The sequence below is a fragment of the Megascapheus bottae genome, chromosome 1 (assembly GCF_031878675.1).
Source record: "Megascapheus bottae isolate mThoBot1 chromosome 1, mThoBot2.hap1, whole genome shotgun sequence".
Classification (NCBI taxonomy): domain Eukaryota; kingdom Metazoa; phylum Chordata; class Mammalia; order Rodentia; family Geomyidae; genus Megascapheus; species Megascapheus bottae.
Window position 1 is genome coordinate 68062913 of NC_143509.1, and position 15098 is coordinate 68078010.

A 15098-nucleotide genomic window follows, 5' to 3' on the forward strand; every position below is an offset into this window, starting at 1 on the left:
CCTTGGACTTTCTCAAGGCTAGAGCTCTACCATTTGAGCCACAGCACCACTTCTGGCTTTTTTTTTCCTATGTATGTGGTACCAAGGAATCGAACCCGGGTCTTCGTGCATGCTAGGCAGGCACTTTAACCACTAGGCCAAACTCCTGGCCCCTGCCCAGTCAATTTCAATTGATACAATCTACAAAGTAGAAAAATACATTTTTTTTTTCTTTTTCAGAAAATGCCCAACTGGAATAGTTTAAAAAGGCCTTTGAAAAATAATGTATTGCTGGGAATTTGGCCTACTGGTAGAGTGCTTGCCTAGCATGCAGGAAAACCCAGGTTTGATTTCTTGGTACCACATATATAGAAAATAGCCTAAAGTGGGACTGTGGATCAAGTGATAGACCTCTAGTTTTGAGAAAATCCCAAGGTCAGTGCTCAGGCTCTGAGCTCAAGCTCAGGACTGGCAAAAAAAAATAATATATCACTTTTATACAGGAATGGATCATCCTTACTTGTTGTGTTATCTAATTCTCTACAAAGTTACCAAAAACATGCTTTGGGAAGTTTAAAAAAAAGTAGCTTTATTAAATGGTACTGGGAAACCTAACATCCATATATAAGATCTCTATCTCATCTAGAACAAAAATAACCAACTCAAAATAATCATCCATAAGGTAATTTTAGTCTGTAACTAGCATTGGAGTGTGAAACACCGTGGGTATCCTGCTGAAATGTGCTGATCAAGCTGGCATAACTCTGTATGACCACAGGCAGTTCAACAATACAACTCTTCCACAAAGTAGGCTGGTAGGACTCTGTGTGTGTGTGTGTGTGTGTGTGTGTGTGTGTGTGTATGTGTGTGTGTCAGAGGTTAGGGTCTGATTTCTTTCTTTATTTATTTTTGCCAGTCCTGGGCTTGAGCTCAGGGCCTGAGCAATGTCCTTGGACTTTCTCAAGGCTAGAGCTCTACCACTTGAGCCTCAGCACCAATTCTGGCTTTTTTCTGTGTATGTGGGACCAAGGAATCGAACCCGGGTCTTCATGCATGCTAGGCAAGCACTTTAACCACTAGGCCAAACTCCCAGCCCAAGGGTCTGATTTCCTTAAAGCCTGAGCCAAATACAGAGAAAGATGCTTAAGAGGAAGGAGTGGACTTGTTGAATTCTCTAGACTGGTGAGTATGCATCTGATCACATGGGAGTGTGCGTGTGACTTTGTAATATAAGGAGAGGCTCTTATTCCATTACCTCTATCAGCCTTTGGTATCCTTCAGGGTCTTAGCAATCCTTTTATGAGATTACAGGATTCCGTTGACTCATTGTAGTGAAGTTTTTCCTAGAGAGCTTGCATTTGTTTCTGTGTGGAAGAAAGCAGACACATCTTCCTTGTACTATTTCATTCAATCCCTAATGCTCTTCAGTTTGTAAATAAAAATGCAGTCATGTCTCCCATGTGTGATCAGACACTATGACTTGGTTTCAGGTGCGTGAACTGGAAGGTGAACTGGATGGTGAGCTTTGTCGCAAAGCAGAGGCCCAGAGGGAAGCCCGAAGGCTGGAGCGAGGTGTCAAAGAGCTGACCCTTCAGGTACTCCTTGTGTACATGTCTGGGCTCTACTTGCAGCAGCTCCAGCCTTCCAGCTTGAAATGGCCTCTGGGACCCCAAGGTGCTCTGAAACTTTGACTACCCCCTGCAGCCCTCTCTGACTCACCTGCCAGGGCTCTGTGCTGTCAGAGGGTAATGTCTGTCCATTTTCAGATTTAGTAAAAAAAAAAACACCCTGGCAAGTGCAATTAGAAGTGAAAAGCTATTTATACCTTCCTTACCTTTTCACACATATTATTTGCAATGCTTTCAGAAAGATGCCTTCCTGTGAGAGGCTGAGTGAGAAGGATACGTAAAATAAGCCAGGGTAGATGCTCAAAGTGCCACCTCCAGCAGATTATACAGGATCCTAACTAATCAGTTGATCTACAGGACCTTCTCACTCCTGGTTTCTGGTGACACACACATTCAAGGCCAACAAGGACTTTGCTCCAGCTGGCAAGTCGAAACAGCAAATACTAAAGAAAGGTCTCAGGTTTTCTAGATGTAACCATGAACCAACATTGACTTCATGCAAATAATTCGTGGTAAACTTTTTATAATGAATGTACTTCTAACATAACCTTCTTTAACTACGATTTCATTTTCCCTTCTTTTTCATTTTAAAATGTATCCATTTATCTATTCTGAGATATAATTTCATTGTTATTATTGAGGCATGGTATGGAAGGGTTAGCATTTCACTTACTTATTTGGAGACAGAGTATCACCTTATTGTCAGTACTTGCGATCAACTCATGGACCCAAGCCATCTTCCTGCCTCAGCCTCCTGAGGGCTGGAAACTACACATCACAACTCCATTCCTGCCTTTTTCTCTATATTCTTTCTGATACCAGGGGTGGGTTATTATTCATCAAGGCTTGTCATTCTCCTTGCATATGGTGCACGTATATGAATGATTATGACAGGTATTTGTCCTGACGATGTGTCATTGGGACCTGCAATGAGGATGTGAACATATGTTCATGCCAAAAATGTACATGCCACACCCTGTACATGTAAGCTATTATGTGCAACCCTGCTACTAATGGAACAAGTAGCAACTACTTTATGTTACACCTAGTAACACAATGTAAATATTTGTAAATATAAATATATTTAAACACAGAGAAGGTGTAGGAAAAGGTAGTATGAAAGCTTTTAAAAGATTTCATGCCATATCTTCCTGTGCCCACTATATAAAGCTCGCAGAACCAACTAGAAGTTGTTTAGACAAGCTAACAAGTGAGTGAATATGAAAGCCTAGGATATGACTGACTACTATTCTAGACCTTATAAACACAGAATGCATAGGCTGCACTCAATTTATAAAGCATTATTTTCCAAATTTTGATAATTAAGCCTTCACTTAGTGTTACCTTTTCCTTTATAAACTCCTAGGCATTTTTTTGCCATCCTGGATCTTGAATTCAGGGCTTGGGCATTGTCCTTGGGCTGTCTCAAGGTTAACAGTCTACCATTTGAGCCACAGAACCATTTCTGGCTTTTTCTGTGCATGTGTTACTGAGGAATTGAACCCTGGGCTTTGTGTATGCTAGGTAAGCACTCTACCACTAGGCCATGCCCTGGCCTTTTAGTCATTTTTTTCCATACTTTTTTATTGTAATTAATAGAAAGGTTACATTATATTCACCAGATAGAAGGTGCATTGATTCACATAGGCATTTTTAATGTTTGGACTCAGTAATACCCAGTTTTAAGTACACATTTACAACTATGTAAAAAGATTTTCTTATATTCTTATTCTAGAGTTTTCTATTTTTAAGCTTCATATTTTACTATTAAAAATTGCAACACAACCCGGGAAATAACATGTACAAATCTTCATTTCTAGGACAATAGTGATTTTGAAGGGCCTTTCTGAGGCTCTTCTTGAGGCATCACTATTTTGAGAAGTATATCTATGTGGTTTCCTCAGTTTCTTTCTAGATATTAATTTAAGACCGGCTTATAAGCAGATAATACAACATAAACTTTTGCCTGCATTAATTAATGCAAACCATTTGGTGTTGAACTCCATGTATTCAGACTTTTTATGGTCTTGCAGAGATCTGGGAGGAAAAAAGCTTCTTTTGAACATTTCCTGGGTATCCTCTTAAAACCTCTCTCTTTCCCTGCCTCTCTCCCTCTCTTTCTCCCTCCCCCTCTCTCATTTATCTCTGTCTCTGTCCCTCTCTGTTTCCCACCCTCTCTCTCCCTCCCCCTCTCTCATCTCTCTGTTTCTCTCTCTGTGTCTCTGTCTGTCTGTCTGTCTGTCTGTCTGTCTGTCTGTCTGTCTGTCTCTGTGTCTCTGTCTGTCTGTCTGTCTCTGTCTGTCTGTCTGTCTGTCTCTCTCTCTCTCTCTCTCTCTCTCTCTCTCTCTCTCTCTCTCTCTCTCTCTCTCTCTCTCTCTCTCCCCCCCCCATCAGAGGACTTGAACTCTGGGCCTGGGAATTGTCTCTGAGCTCTTCAGCTCAAGGCTACTGCCCTACCTGTTGAGTTACAGTGCCACTTCCAGTTTTCTGGTGATTAATTGGTGATAAGAATCTCATGGACTTTAGTGCCAGAGCTGCTTTTGAACCTTGACCCTCAGATCTCAGCCTTCTGAGTAGCTAGGACTACAGGTGTGAGCCACCTCGTCCAGCTCAAAACCTCTCTTTTTCTTATTTACATGTTAACTAGATAATAAGAAGTTTTCTAAACCATTATGACTGGATATAATATATGGCTCTTAAGGACCACAAACATGTATATGATTTCAGCACAGGTTTTCACTTCTTGAGCACAGGTGCAAAAATGAATCTCTTTCTAGCTCTCTTACATGGCAAAATTCAGCAAACTTATTTTAGGCACCCATTCTTGCAGGTTTTTGAAAGCACTATTAAGAATTTGTGGTCCTGATATTAGTTCCTACTGTAGAGTTTCAGAGACCTCATATTCCTTGAGGCTGGAAGCTGGGTGTTTGAGAAAACAGAGGAACATGTCAGCAGCATCAAATTGAGCTAATTAAGATGAAATAAGCTACTCAGACAGCTCTTTTATTAGTGGATAAGAGACTGTTTTTTTTTCCTAAGATGAACCTTTGTTAAACAACAAACAGAATATCACATCCACTGAAGAATGAGCCCATGGTATGTGTGGCTAAGTAAAGAAGAAACCATTTGGGAACATAAAAATGTGTTATTTTGTTCTTTGGAAAAGGATCAGGAAGCAAGCCATGTTGATGAAATACAATTCTGTTTTATAATGTTAATATCTGGGATTTTTTCTTTTTATTTTAGCATCAATTCCTCTTATTGCTTTCTCCTATGAATAACTTTATGATAGCTGGTGTCAGTGGATCATTCCTGTAATCCTAGCTATATAAGATGCTGAGATCTGAGGATTATGGTTCAAAGCCAACTTTGGCAAGAACACCTGTGAGACTCTCATGTCTGAAAGAAACTATATTTGAGCCAAAAGTACAGCTGTGCCCCAAGTTGCAGAGTGCTAGCCTTGAACCAATAAATCTAGGCCCTGAGTTCTAGCCCCAAGCTTGGTAGAATAACCCCAAACTCTCCCTTTTCCCACCAAACCATCAATCCTCCTCTGTTTTAGAATGAAACACCAAAGCTATGCCTTTTTTGTTATTGTGCCCGTTGTCTCAAGAAATGCTGCATTGCTCTATTGTGGCTTATGCAGTATCTTTATGTTTCTCCTGTACCATTATGGAGGCACTTTTCTTAATTTCTTCTAAGTATATGCACAGAGTGTAGACTAGATCCACTAGGTCACACAAGTTTTTTTCAACACTGCGTCGGGGATAATACCTTTCAAGCACCTGTTTTATGTGGGATGGAACCAAGTAGATCATGTAAAAGGAAGAAACACTAAAAGTCCCTCTTGATAATAATACCTTGTTCAGAAATATTATATGTCAGCTCTGAGTCAATTCAATCCTTCTTCCTGTAACATCAGAATACACATTACTGTGAGGCAGGATGTTTTGTGATAGCTTATTCCTAGGTACAACTGGTCAAACTACACTGGGAACACATATGAAATATCACAGTGTGGTCACCCCACCTTCCAATGTATGCTAACTCACAAACACCGTAAATACTAATGATGTTGGTTATCATGGTAAAGAGAAACATAATGTCTCTTCCTAATAAAATGCTCTAGATTTTACTGCAGTTGGCTATAGGATTCTACAACAGACTGCAGTATGGTGTACACGCTAACTGATAAGTCTAGTCATTGCATGGAAGCAGCCTGGGGGATGGGCCAGATCCTGAAGACATCGCAGTGGGTGCTATCAGATAACTGCACAGATTAATGACAAATTCTCTGGAGGGAGCATTCAGTGCATAACCCCGGCTGCCGGTTACTAAATACCACATTGCTGAGATATGAACCTAGGCCTTGCCTTCTCACATGGAAGGAATTAGCAACCACTTCTAGCTTTTGATAGCTTTCTTCTGTGTAGCTCGCTTTATCACCTCCTTAGTAAGTTATTATTAGCAATTAACCCTGTGCTGATTTCCATAGGTAGATAATTGTTCATCTTTAAATTTTATAAGCCTGAGATTCAGAAGAATAGGCAGATGAAAAAAGAGAAATAATCTTCCCTAAAATCTAGGCTAGTCTCATTTTCCCAACCAAGTTGAGCCCTGTGTTTATCTTGCTTCAGTAAGCTTAACATTAATAATTGTCTACTGTCAGATTGAATTTTGTGGGGAAGGCAGCTTCCAGTGATGAAGAACTTATCTACAGAAGAGAAAGTACATAGCAGGCTGTGGGGTAATAGGCAGAGATAAGCCTAGTTGCAGTAGGCTTTTGTGAGGCAGAGGGTGGACTATGGAAGTCTTTGTGTTAAGTCAGCTTCCCATGACTAAAAAAATCCTAGAGATAATCAACTTTCAGAATGAAAAGTGATTTTTGGCTCATGTTTTTGGATGATCCAGTTCATGACTGATTTGGCTCTGTTGCTGGTGCGCCTGTGAAGAGGCAATATATGATAGTGAGGCAATTTTGTCTACTCCGTGGCCAGGAGCAAAGGAAAGGAAAGTGCTGGGTTTTGTGGTCTCTTTCAGGGAGTACGTCCCCAATGATGGAAGGTCTTCTCAATAGGCTCTCTAAAGGTTCCACTACTTTCTCTACATGAGTTTGGAGGTGGGCTTTTTTTTTTAAAAAATTTATTAACGTTAATTTTTACATCATATTTTAAATGACAAGTTTAACATACAAGTGTTCAAGGAGGGAATCTCTATTTACAATCACTGGGACTTAGTATTTAGAACTTAATCAAAATTAGGCTAAGGGTTTGTATGTCATAGAAACATATTAATTTATGAAATAAATCATGTCTATAGAGTCATAGGTTTTTATGTCTATATAGTTATGTTTATATTTCCATTACCATGTCCATAGCTTTGGGTATGCAGTTATTGAGTCCTTGCTCTTGTACTCTTTGGATTTAATAGCCACATATTAAGCATACCATGCGCCTTTTGATCCTTACGTCTTGACTTGTCTCACTCAACATGATTCGCTCTAGATTCATCCACTTCCCTGCGAATGCCATTATTTTATCTTGTCTGTTGGCTATGTAGAATTCCATTGTGTATATATACCACATTTTCTGTATCCATTCATCTGCAGCAGGGCATCTGGATTGTTTCCATCGCGTGGCTATTGTGAATAGTGCAGAGATGAACATAGCTGAGCAGGTGTCCTTATAATATCTTGGGTCATGATATTCAGGATAGATACCCAGAAGTGGTATGGCGGGATTATAGGGAAGTCTATTTTCAGTTCTTTAAGGAACCTCCACACTGCTTTCCAGAGTGGCTAAACTAGTCTGCATTCCCACCAGCAGTGTAGTAGGGTTCCTTTTTCTCCACAACCCCACCAGCAACTGTCATTGTCTGAGTTAAAAATCTTGGCCATTCTTGTTGGGGTAAGGCGGTATCTTAGGGTTGTTTTTATTTGCATTTCCTTTATGACCATGGATGATGAACATTTTCTCATATGCTTTTCTGCCATTTTAATCTCTTCTTCTGATAAGTCTCTCTTTAGTTCCCTTGCCCATTTAGTGAATGGTTTATTGGGTTTTGGGGGGATTCGTTTCTTGAGTTCCCTGTAGATACTAGATATTAAACATTTGTCAGATGTATTGTTGGCGAATGTCTTTTCCCAGTTGATTGGCTGTCTCTCTACTTTTGCGACTATGTTTTTATCTGTACAGAAACTTTTTATTTTTAGGTAGTCCCATTTATCAAGTCTCTCTCCAATCTGTTGTGACCCTGGGATTCTGTTCAGGAATCTTTTGCCTGTGCCTATGAGTTCCAGTGTCTCTCCTACTTTATCATGTAGCAGTTTCACGGTTTCCAGTCTGACGTTGAGGTCTTTGATCCACTTTGAGTTAATGCTTGTGCATGGCGAAAGGCTAGGGTCAATTTTTAGTTTTCTACATGTGGCTGCCCAGTTTTGCCAGCACCAATAATTGAATAGACTGTGTTTGTTCCACTGTATATCTTTGGTTCCTTTGTCAAATACAAGTTGCCTATAGGTATGTGGTTCTATTTCTGGGTCTTCTATTCTGTTCCACTGACCTTCTGGTCTGTTTTTGCGCCAATACCAAGCAGTTTTTGTTATTATGGCTCTATAGTAGAGTTTGAAGTCTGGCATTGTAATACCACCAGCATTGCTCTTTTTGCCTAGAATTGTTTTGGCTATTCTAGGTCTTTTCTTGTTCCATATGAATCTTTGGATTATATCTTCTATTTCAGTAAAGAATGCCTTTGGGATTTTGATGGGGATTGCATTGGATTTGTATATCAATTTTGGCAGTATAGCCATTTTCACTATGTTGGTTCTCCCTAGCCATGAGCATGGGATGTCTTTCCATTTCCTAGTGTCCTCTTTAATTTCTTTCATTAGGCTTTTATAGTTTTCATTGAATAATTCCTTTACATCTTTGGTTAAGTATGTTCCTAAGTATTTTATTCTTTTGGGGGCTATTGCGAATGGGATCATTTTCTTACTTTGGCCTTCTGTTTGTGTATTGTTGGTGTACAAGAAGGCTACTGACTTCTGAAGGTTAATTTTGTATCCTGCCACTTTGCTAAAGTAGTTTATTAATTCTAGAAGTTTGGGAGTAGAGTTTGTTGGGTCACTCAAGTAGAGGATCATGTCATCTGCGAATAGGGATAGTTTAATTTCTTCTTTCCCTATGTGGATCCCTTTGATGTCCTTTTCTTGCCTTATTGCTCTGGCTAAGGGTTCCAGCACTATATTGAAGAGAAGTGGAGAGAGTGGGCATCCCTGTCTAGTTCCTGATTTTAAAGTGAGTGGTTCCAGTCTTTCACCATTTAGTATAATACTGGCTATAGGTTTTTCATATATGGCTTTCACTATTTTGAGGAATGTACCTCTTATTCCTATTTTTTCTATTGCTTTCAACATGAATGGATGTTGTATTTTGTCAAATGCCTTCTCTGCGTCCAGAGAAATTATCATATGATTCTTATCCTTAGCTCTGTTGATATGATGTATTTCATTGATTGATTTGCGAATGTTAAAACAGCCTTGCACCTGTGGGATGAAACCTACTTGATCATAGTGATTTTTTAAATTTGTTTCTGGATTCTGTTGGCTAATATTTTATTGAGAAGTTTTGCATCTGTGTTCATTAGAGAGATAGGTCTGTAGTTTTCTGGTTTGGGGATGAGAGTAATATTAGCTTCATAAAATGAGTTTGGTATCACTCCTTCTGTTTCTATTTCTCGGAAAAGTTTCAAGAGTATAGGTGTTATTTCATCTTTAAATGTCTTGTAGAATTCCACAATGAATCCATCTAGACCTGGGCTCTTTTTGGTTGGCATTTCCCTGATTGCTTCCACAATTTCGTTGTAAGATATTGGTTTGTTCAATTTGTTTACCTCATCGTTATTCAGTGTGGGTAGCCTATATTTATTTACAAAATCATCCATTTCTACTAGATTTTCTTGTTTCTTTGAATATAGGCCCTGGTAGAACCTATTCATTATGAACTGAATTTCTTGGGAATCAGTTGTGATTGCTCCCGTGGGGTCTCTAATCTTGTTTATTTGAGTCTCCCCTTTCCTTTTTTTGATTAATCTTGCTAGGGGTCTGTCAATTTTGTTGACTCTTTCAAAGAACCAACTTTTTGATTTATCAATTTTGTGTATAGTAGATCTTATTTCAATCTCTGAAATTTCTGATTTTATTTTTGTTATTTCTGTCCTTCTAGTTGTTTTAGAGTTAACTTTTTCTTGCTCCTCTAGGTGTTTCAGGTTTTTTTAGGTTATTTACGTGCTCTTCTTCTGTCTTTTTAATATGCACTCCTAGTGCAATAAATTTGCCTCTTAGAACTGCCTTTGCTGTGTCCCATAAGTTCCTTTGTGATGTTTCTTGATTGTCATTACATTCAAGGAAGTTTTTAAATTTCATTTCTGATCTGATCTGTTACCCAGGAGTTATTCAGAAGGGTGTTGTTCAGTTTTCAAGTGATTGAATATTTTTGACTTTGACTGCATTGTTCAGAATTAGTCTGACTCCACTGTGGTCTGATAGAATGCATGGGATTCTTGTATCTGCTTAAGTTTTCTGTATGAACTATTATATGATCTATTTTGGAGTGTGTTCCATGTGCTGTTGAGAAAAATGTAAAAAATTTCGCCACTGGGTGGAAGACTGTGTATATCTGTTAAGCCCAGCTGGGCTATGGTGTCATTTAAGTCAATGGTGTCTTTGCTTAATTTTTGTTGAGTTGATCTGTCATTTGTTGAGAGTGGGGTATTGAGGTCTCCCACTATGATTTTATTTGAGTCCATCTTGTTCTGTAATTCTAAGAGAGTTTGTTTGACGAATTTGGGTTCTCCCGTATTGGGGGAGTAGATGTTTATAACTGTAATATTATGGGCATGGATTGTACGCTTTACTAATATATAATGGCCGTCTCTATCTTTATGTACTGATTTTACTGAGAAGTTAATTTTGTAGGAGATTAAGATTGCTACTCCTGCTTTTTTGCATGGTGCATTGGAGTGGAAAATTTGTTTCCATCCTTTCACTTGGAATTTGTTTCTATCTTTGGCAGTGAGGTGGGTCTCTTGGAGGCAACATATGGATGGGTGGTGTTTCTTAATCCAATCTGCTGCTCTGTGTCTTTTGATTGTTCAGCCTGTTCACATTTAGGGAGATTATGGAGAAGTGGTCAGTGTCCATTGTCATTATTTATTTTTACTTCTAAGTTTCTTTATCTCTCTTTTTTCCCCCTTTTGTGTTTAGTAAATTATAGATATTTGCTTCTTGATGGGGGTTCTTGATGTTCTACAATTTGTTCTCGATTAGTATTTTTTTTGTAACACTGGTGTAGTGTGCACGTATTCATAAAGCTTCTCTTTGGAGTGAAATATTCTTGTTTCTCCCTCAAGTGTAAATGCTAATTTTGCTGGATATATCAGTCTGGGTTGGCAGTTGTTGGTCTTCAGGACATCAAGGATGTTTTTCCAAGCTTTTCTTGCATTTAGTCTTTGCATGGAGAGATCTTCTGTAATTTGAATTTTTTCCCATTGTAGTATAGCTCTTTCTTTGTTTTTTTCAGCATTTAAGGTCAATTCCTTGATATTCGGGTTAGTGTCTTTACTATGATTGTTTAGATGAGTTCCTTCTAGGATCTTGCCTGTTTGGAGTCCTGAAACCTTCAATAATGTGAGTATTTTCCCTTTTGAGGTTTGGGAAGTTCTCTGCTATGATTTTGGTGAATAATCGTTGTATTCCTTTGTCCTGAAATTCTGCGCCCTCCTCAATCCCTATTATACGAAGATTAGACTTCGTTGCTGCATCTGCCAGTTCCTGGAGTTCTCTCTGGTGGATTCTGACTGATTTTTCCAAGGTGGCGATTCTCTGTTCCAGCTCTTGTGTTTTATCTTCCGTTCCTGATATTCTATTCTCCATCTCAGTCAATCTGCTGCTTAATGCCTCTATTTTTGTTTGAAGTGTGGACACTGAGCTGATCATGTCTGCTGTGAGGGTATTAATCTTTTCTTCTATTTCTCTTTTGAATTCGAGGAGCTCTTTGGTGATTTCCTGCTTATGTTCCTGGAATTGTTTTTGGAATTCTGTTTTAATCTCTTTAGTCATGTCCACAATCATCTCCTTGAATAGGGTTATGTTTCGTGTCTCTTCAGGTGTCATTTCTTGGGATGGTAACATCTCTCTCGTCCCTTCACTCTTGTTTCCTTTTGGGCTTTGCGTGGGACTTTGATTATTTATGTATGTTGTAATCAGTCTTTGCGCTCTCCTAGGCATCGAGAACTGTTGTTGTAGTTCACTCTGTGGTCGGTAGGTGGCGGTCTTTACTTGGATTGGGACCCGTGGTTCTGGGAATCTGTAAATCTGTGGTTCTCGGCCAAATTGATTCCTCTGCTGACTAGGTCAGAGTTTGCAGTTTTTGCAGGTGTTTGGCCTGTTCCCAGAGGCTGTGTGCTGCTGCATGACTAGCTCTCAGCCCAACCAGTGGCCTCACAGTGGGCCGTAGGTTGGATCTGCGCGCTTCAGTCTCAGCACGCTGGGCGGATGGTTGATTTTTCTGCACTGCTTCCAGGGGCGGGCCCCCGGCCAAGGGTCTGGGGTTTGGGAGTTTCCAGGAGCTCTCAGCAGGACCAGCTGGTGTCCGCTCTGTTCCCAGGGGCAGGGCCCAAGGGCGAAGCTAGGCCTTTCTGATTCTCAGAAGGTGAGCTGGGCTACTGGTCAGCCTGTCAGTTTCTGCCTCTTTGGCAGAAGTCTGTGACTATGGGGGGCCCCTTGGTGCTGTCTTGCTGGGGATTCCCAGCTGGGGGGTGCCAGGCTCAATATTTGAGTGGGACAGATGCTGGCTCCTAGACTCCCATGCACCCCACCCACTGTTGGAGGGCAGTTCTCAGCGCCCCCCACTCTCTAGATCCAGTGGCCTGGGAGAGGAACCTGTTGGGCAGGTGAGCTGGGAAACCTCTACCCCCTTTGGTGAGGTGCTGGGTCTTAGCACCAGCCCGCTTGTCAGTCTCTGGTCAAAGGCCTGGGAGAGGAACCTGTTGGGAGGGGTAGTAGCAGGGACACCTCTGACCCCTTTGGTGGAATGTTGGGTTTTTTGTGCCTGCTCTCCTGTCAGTCTCCAGTCAGAGGCCTGGGAGAGGAACCTGTTGGATGGGTGGGAGCAGGGACAGCTCCGCCTCCCTTGGTAGGGTGCTGGGTTTTAACGCCTGCCCGCGGAGGTGAGCCTTTTATAAACACCTTTAATGTCCTTGGAGAAGATACAAGTAATAGCCTTTACCAGTATCCTTTGGGGAAGGATGGAGGGTAAGAAGAGTCCCATCAGTTTGTTTCTCTACTCCTTTCTCAGAATAACTAAACACTATATTGAACTTAATAGCTTGCACAATCACTTAAGCCAAGGTGTTGAGTTGTGTGATGGGTCCAGAGTAATGGCTTTGTCATTTCTCAGAGCTGTCTTCATTAATTTCTCAAAATTTAGGGTTGAACATTGTCAAAACCACCCACTATGCAAAACACAATGGTTATTTGATAATAATGTTTCCTACCCTTATTTCCTCACACAAGACTATATTCCAATGTACACTGTTAGGTCCTATCAATTACCTTCACATACCCATGTGTTTCAGACAGAGGAGGACAAGAAAAATCTGAGCAGGATGCAGACTCTGGTGGACAAACTTCAGCTGAAAGTACAAAGTTACAAGCAGCAGGTGGAGGCAGCGGTAAGTACCAGAGGCAGATACAGCCTCCTGGATGTCCCAGCCTTGATTTGTGGTTTATGTCCTAAGCTAGGAGAAGACCAACTGGACCTCATGTCTTCCTACTGTCAGCTTTTTCTCAAGTGAAGACTACGGATCTTAGTAAAACTTTATGCTTCTTTCCCTTCTAGAAAACCATAGTATTTTCTCTGCACCTTATGGTTACACTTAAAGATATGCATTACAAGAAATGAACCAAATAAGAACAAGATGTCATGCCAGGATTTGGGGCAGAGTTTCATCATGGAGCCTCCCCCTAAACTGTAGGTGCACATAATACACAATTCTTTGTATGCTTCCTGATGAGTCTGAGTATAGTTGTGGACAAAACCACCATCACTGAGGTGTACTTATCAACTTTGGTTTAGTATTCAGAGCTACATGGAAGGTACTTTAGATTTTGCAAAAAAAAATAGCTTTGAGGGTCTTTGTATTGATTAAATTATTTAGGTAAGCACTGTTATGTGCACTGGACTTATTGATTCATATAATTTAAAAGCTCAGCTTTCTCTACTCAGAGGTAGAATAAGATGTTGAACAGATCACATAAACAATTGTGGTTGCTGCATCACCCAGCAAGTCTGTGAAAACTATCCTGTGAACAGTTGGTGGAATGTACACACCAGGTTCTGATTTGGTATAGAACAGCAGTTATGAACACAGATTTTGTTGCCTGCTAGAAAGTCTCAATACCGATATCATATACAAAACTAGTAGGTTCCATTCAATATTTAGAAGTTTATATTTCTCTCACATTTTTTCTACTTCCCATATCAGAGCAGAAAATATAATTATGGCAATATCTATCCTTTCTATAATTTTTCTGTGTTCTTATAGGAGACACAAGCTAATCAATACCTCCTGAAATATAAGAAGCAACAACATGAGCTGAACGAAATGAGGGAAAGGGCAGAGACAGCAGAATCTCAAGTCAATAAACTCAAGATTAAAGCAAAAGATCTTGAAAAAAAAGGTATAGCAGGTATTGAGTCTGCTCTGACTCACAGCATGTTGGGTTAGGGCTCAGGATATTGCATGAGCAGTACACTAAGTAATTACTTATTTTTCTTTTTAAATTCTTTTCTTATAAAACAACAAAAAACAAGTTCAAACAAAATTCTCCCCTGTTTTACTAAATTCTGCTTGTCCAGTAATACTGAAGTGGAAAACCAATCCTAATTTTTTTGTGGGTTATGAGGCTTGAACTCAGCCTGGGCACTGACCCTGAGCTCTTTAGCTCAAGGCTACCACTCTACCCCTGGCCCTGGGCATTTTCTCTGAGCTCTTTAGCTCAAGGCTATCACTCTACCCTTGAGCCAAGCCCCACTTCCCTTTTTCTAGTGGTTAATTAGAGATAAGAGTCTTAGGTCCTTTTATTCCCGGGATAGCTTTGTATCTTGATCCTCAGATCTCGGCCTCCTGAGTAGCTAGGATTACAGGTGTCAGCTACAGCACGTACCCAGCAAAACCAATCCAACTTTATCTCAAATGTTTAATTCCTGGTTAAACAGCAGTCTCTTATCTCTGAACCTTTTATTTGTTTTGTAGAACATTTGGGAGTATTTGGAGCAAAGGTGACTTTAAAAAGCACAAATAAATCTCCTGGAAATTCTGAGTAAACTCTTTCCATGGTAGACAAGTATATGACTTTGTACCCTGCTGTTTAAAATTAAGGAAATGAAGGAGAACAAAGCCAGAGTCCTGTTTTCTAGGTCTCAGCTTTAC

The 15098-nt window shown here is 40.1% G+C and overlaps 1 protein-coding gene across 1 annotated transcript in view; it reads left to right on the forward strand.

Annotated features, from left to right (window-relative positions):
- The window catches only part of Myh15 (myosin heavy chain 15), a 119995-nt gene extending 104897 nt beyond the window's left edge, over positions 1-15098 (forward strand). The window contains 4 exon segments of the mRNA XM_090330959.1: positions 1470-1574; positions 13242-13337; positions 14211-14346; positions 14922-15098. Coding sequence (XP_090187085.1) covers positions 1470-1574; positions 13242-13337; positions 14211-14346; positions 14922-14992 — 408 coding nt within the window. The 3' untranslated portion in view covers positions 14993-15098.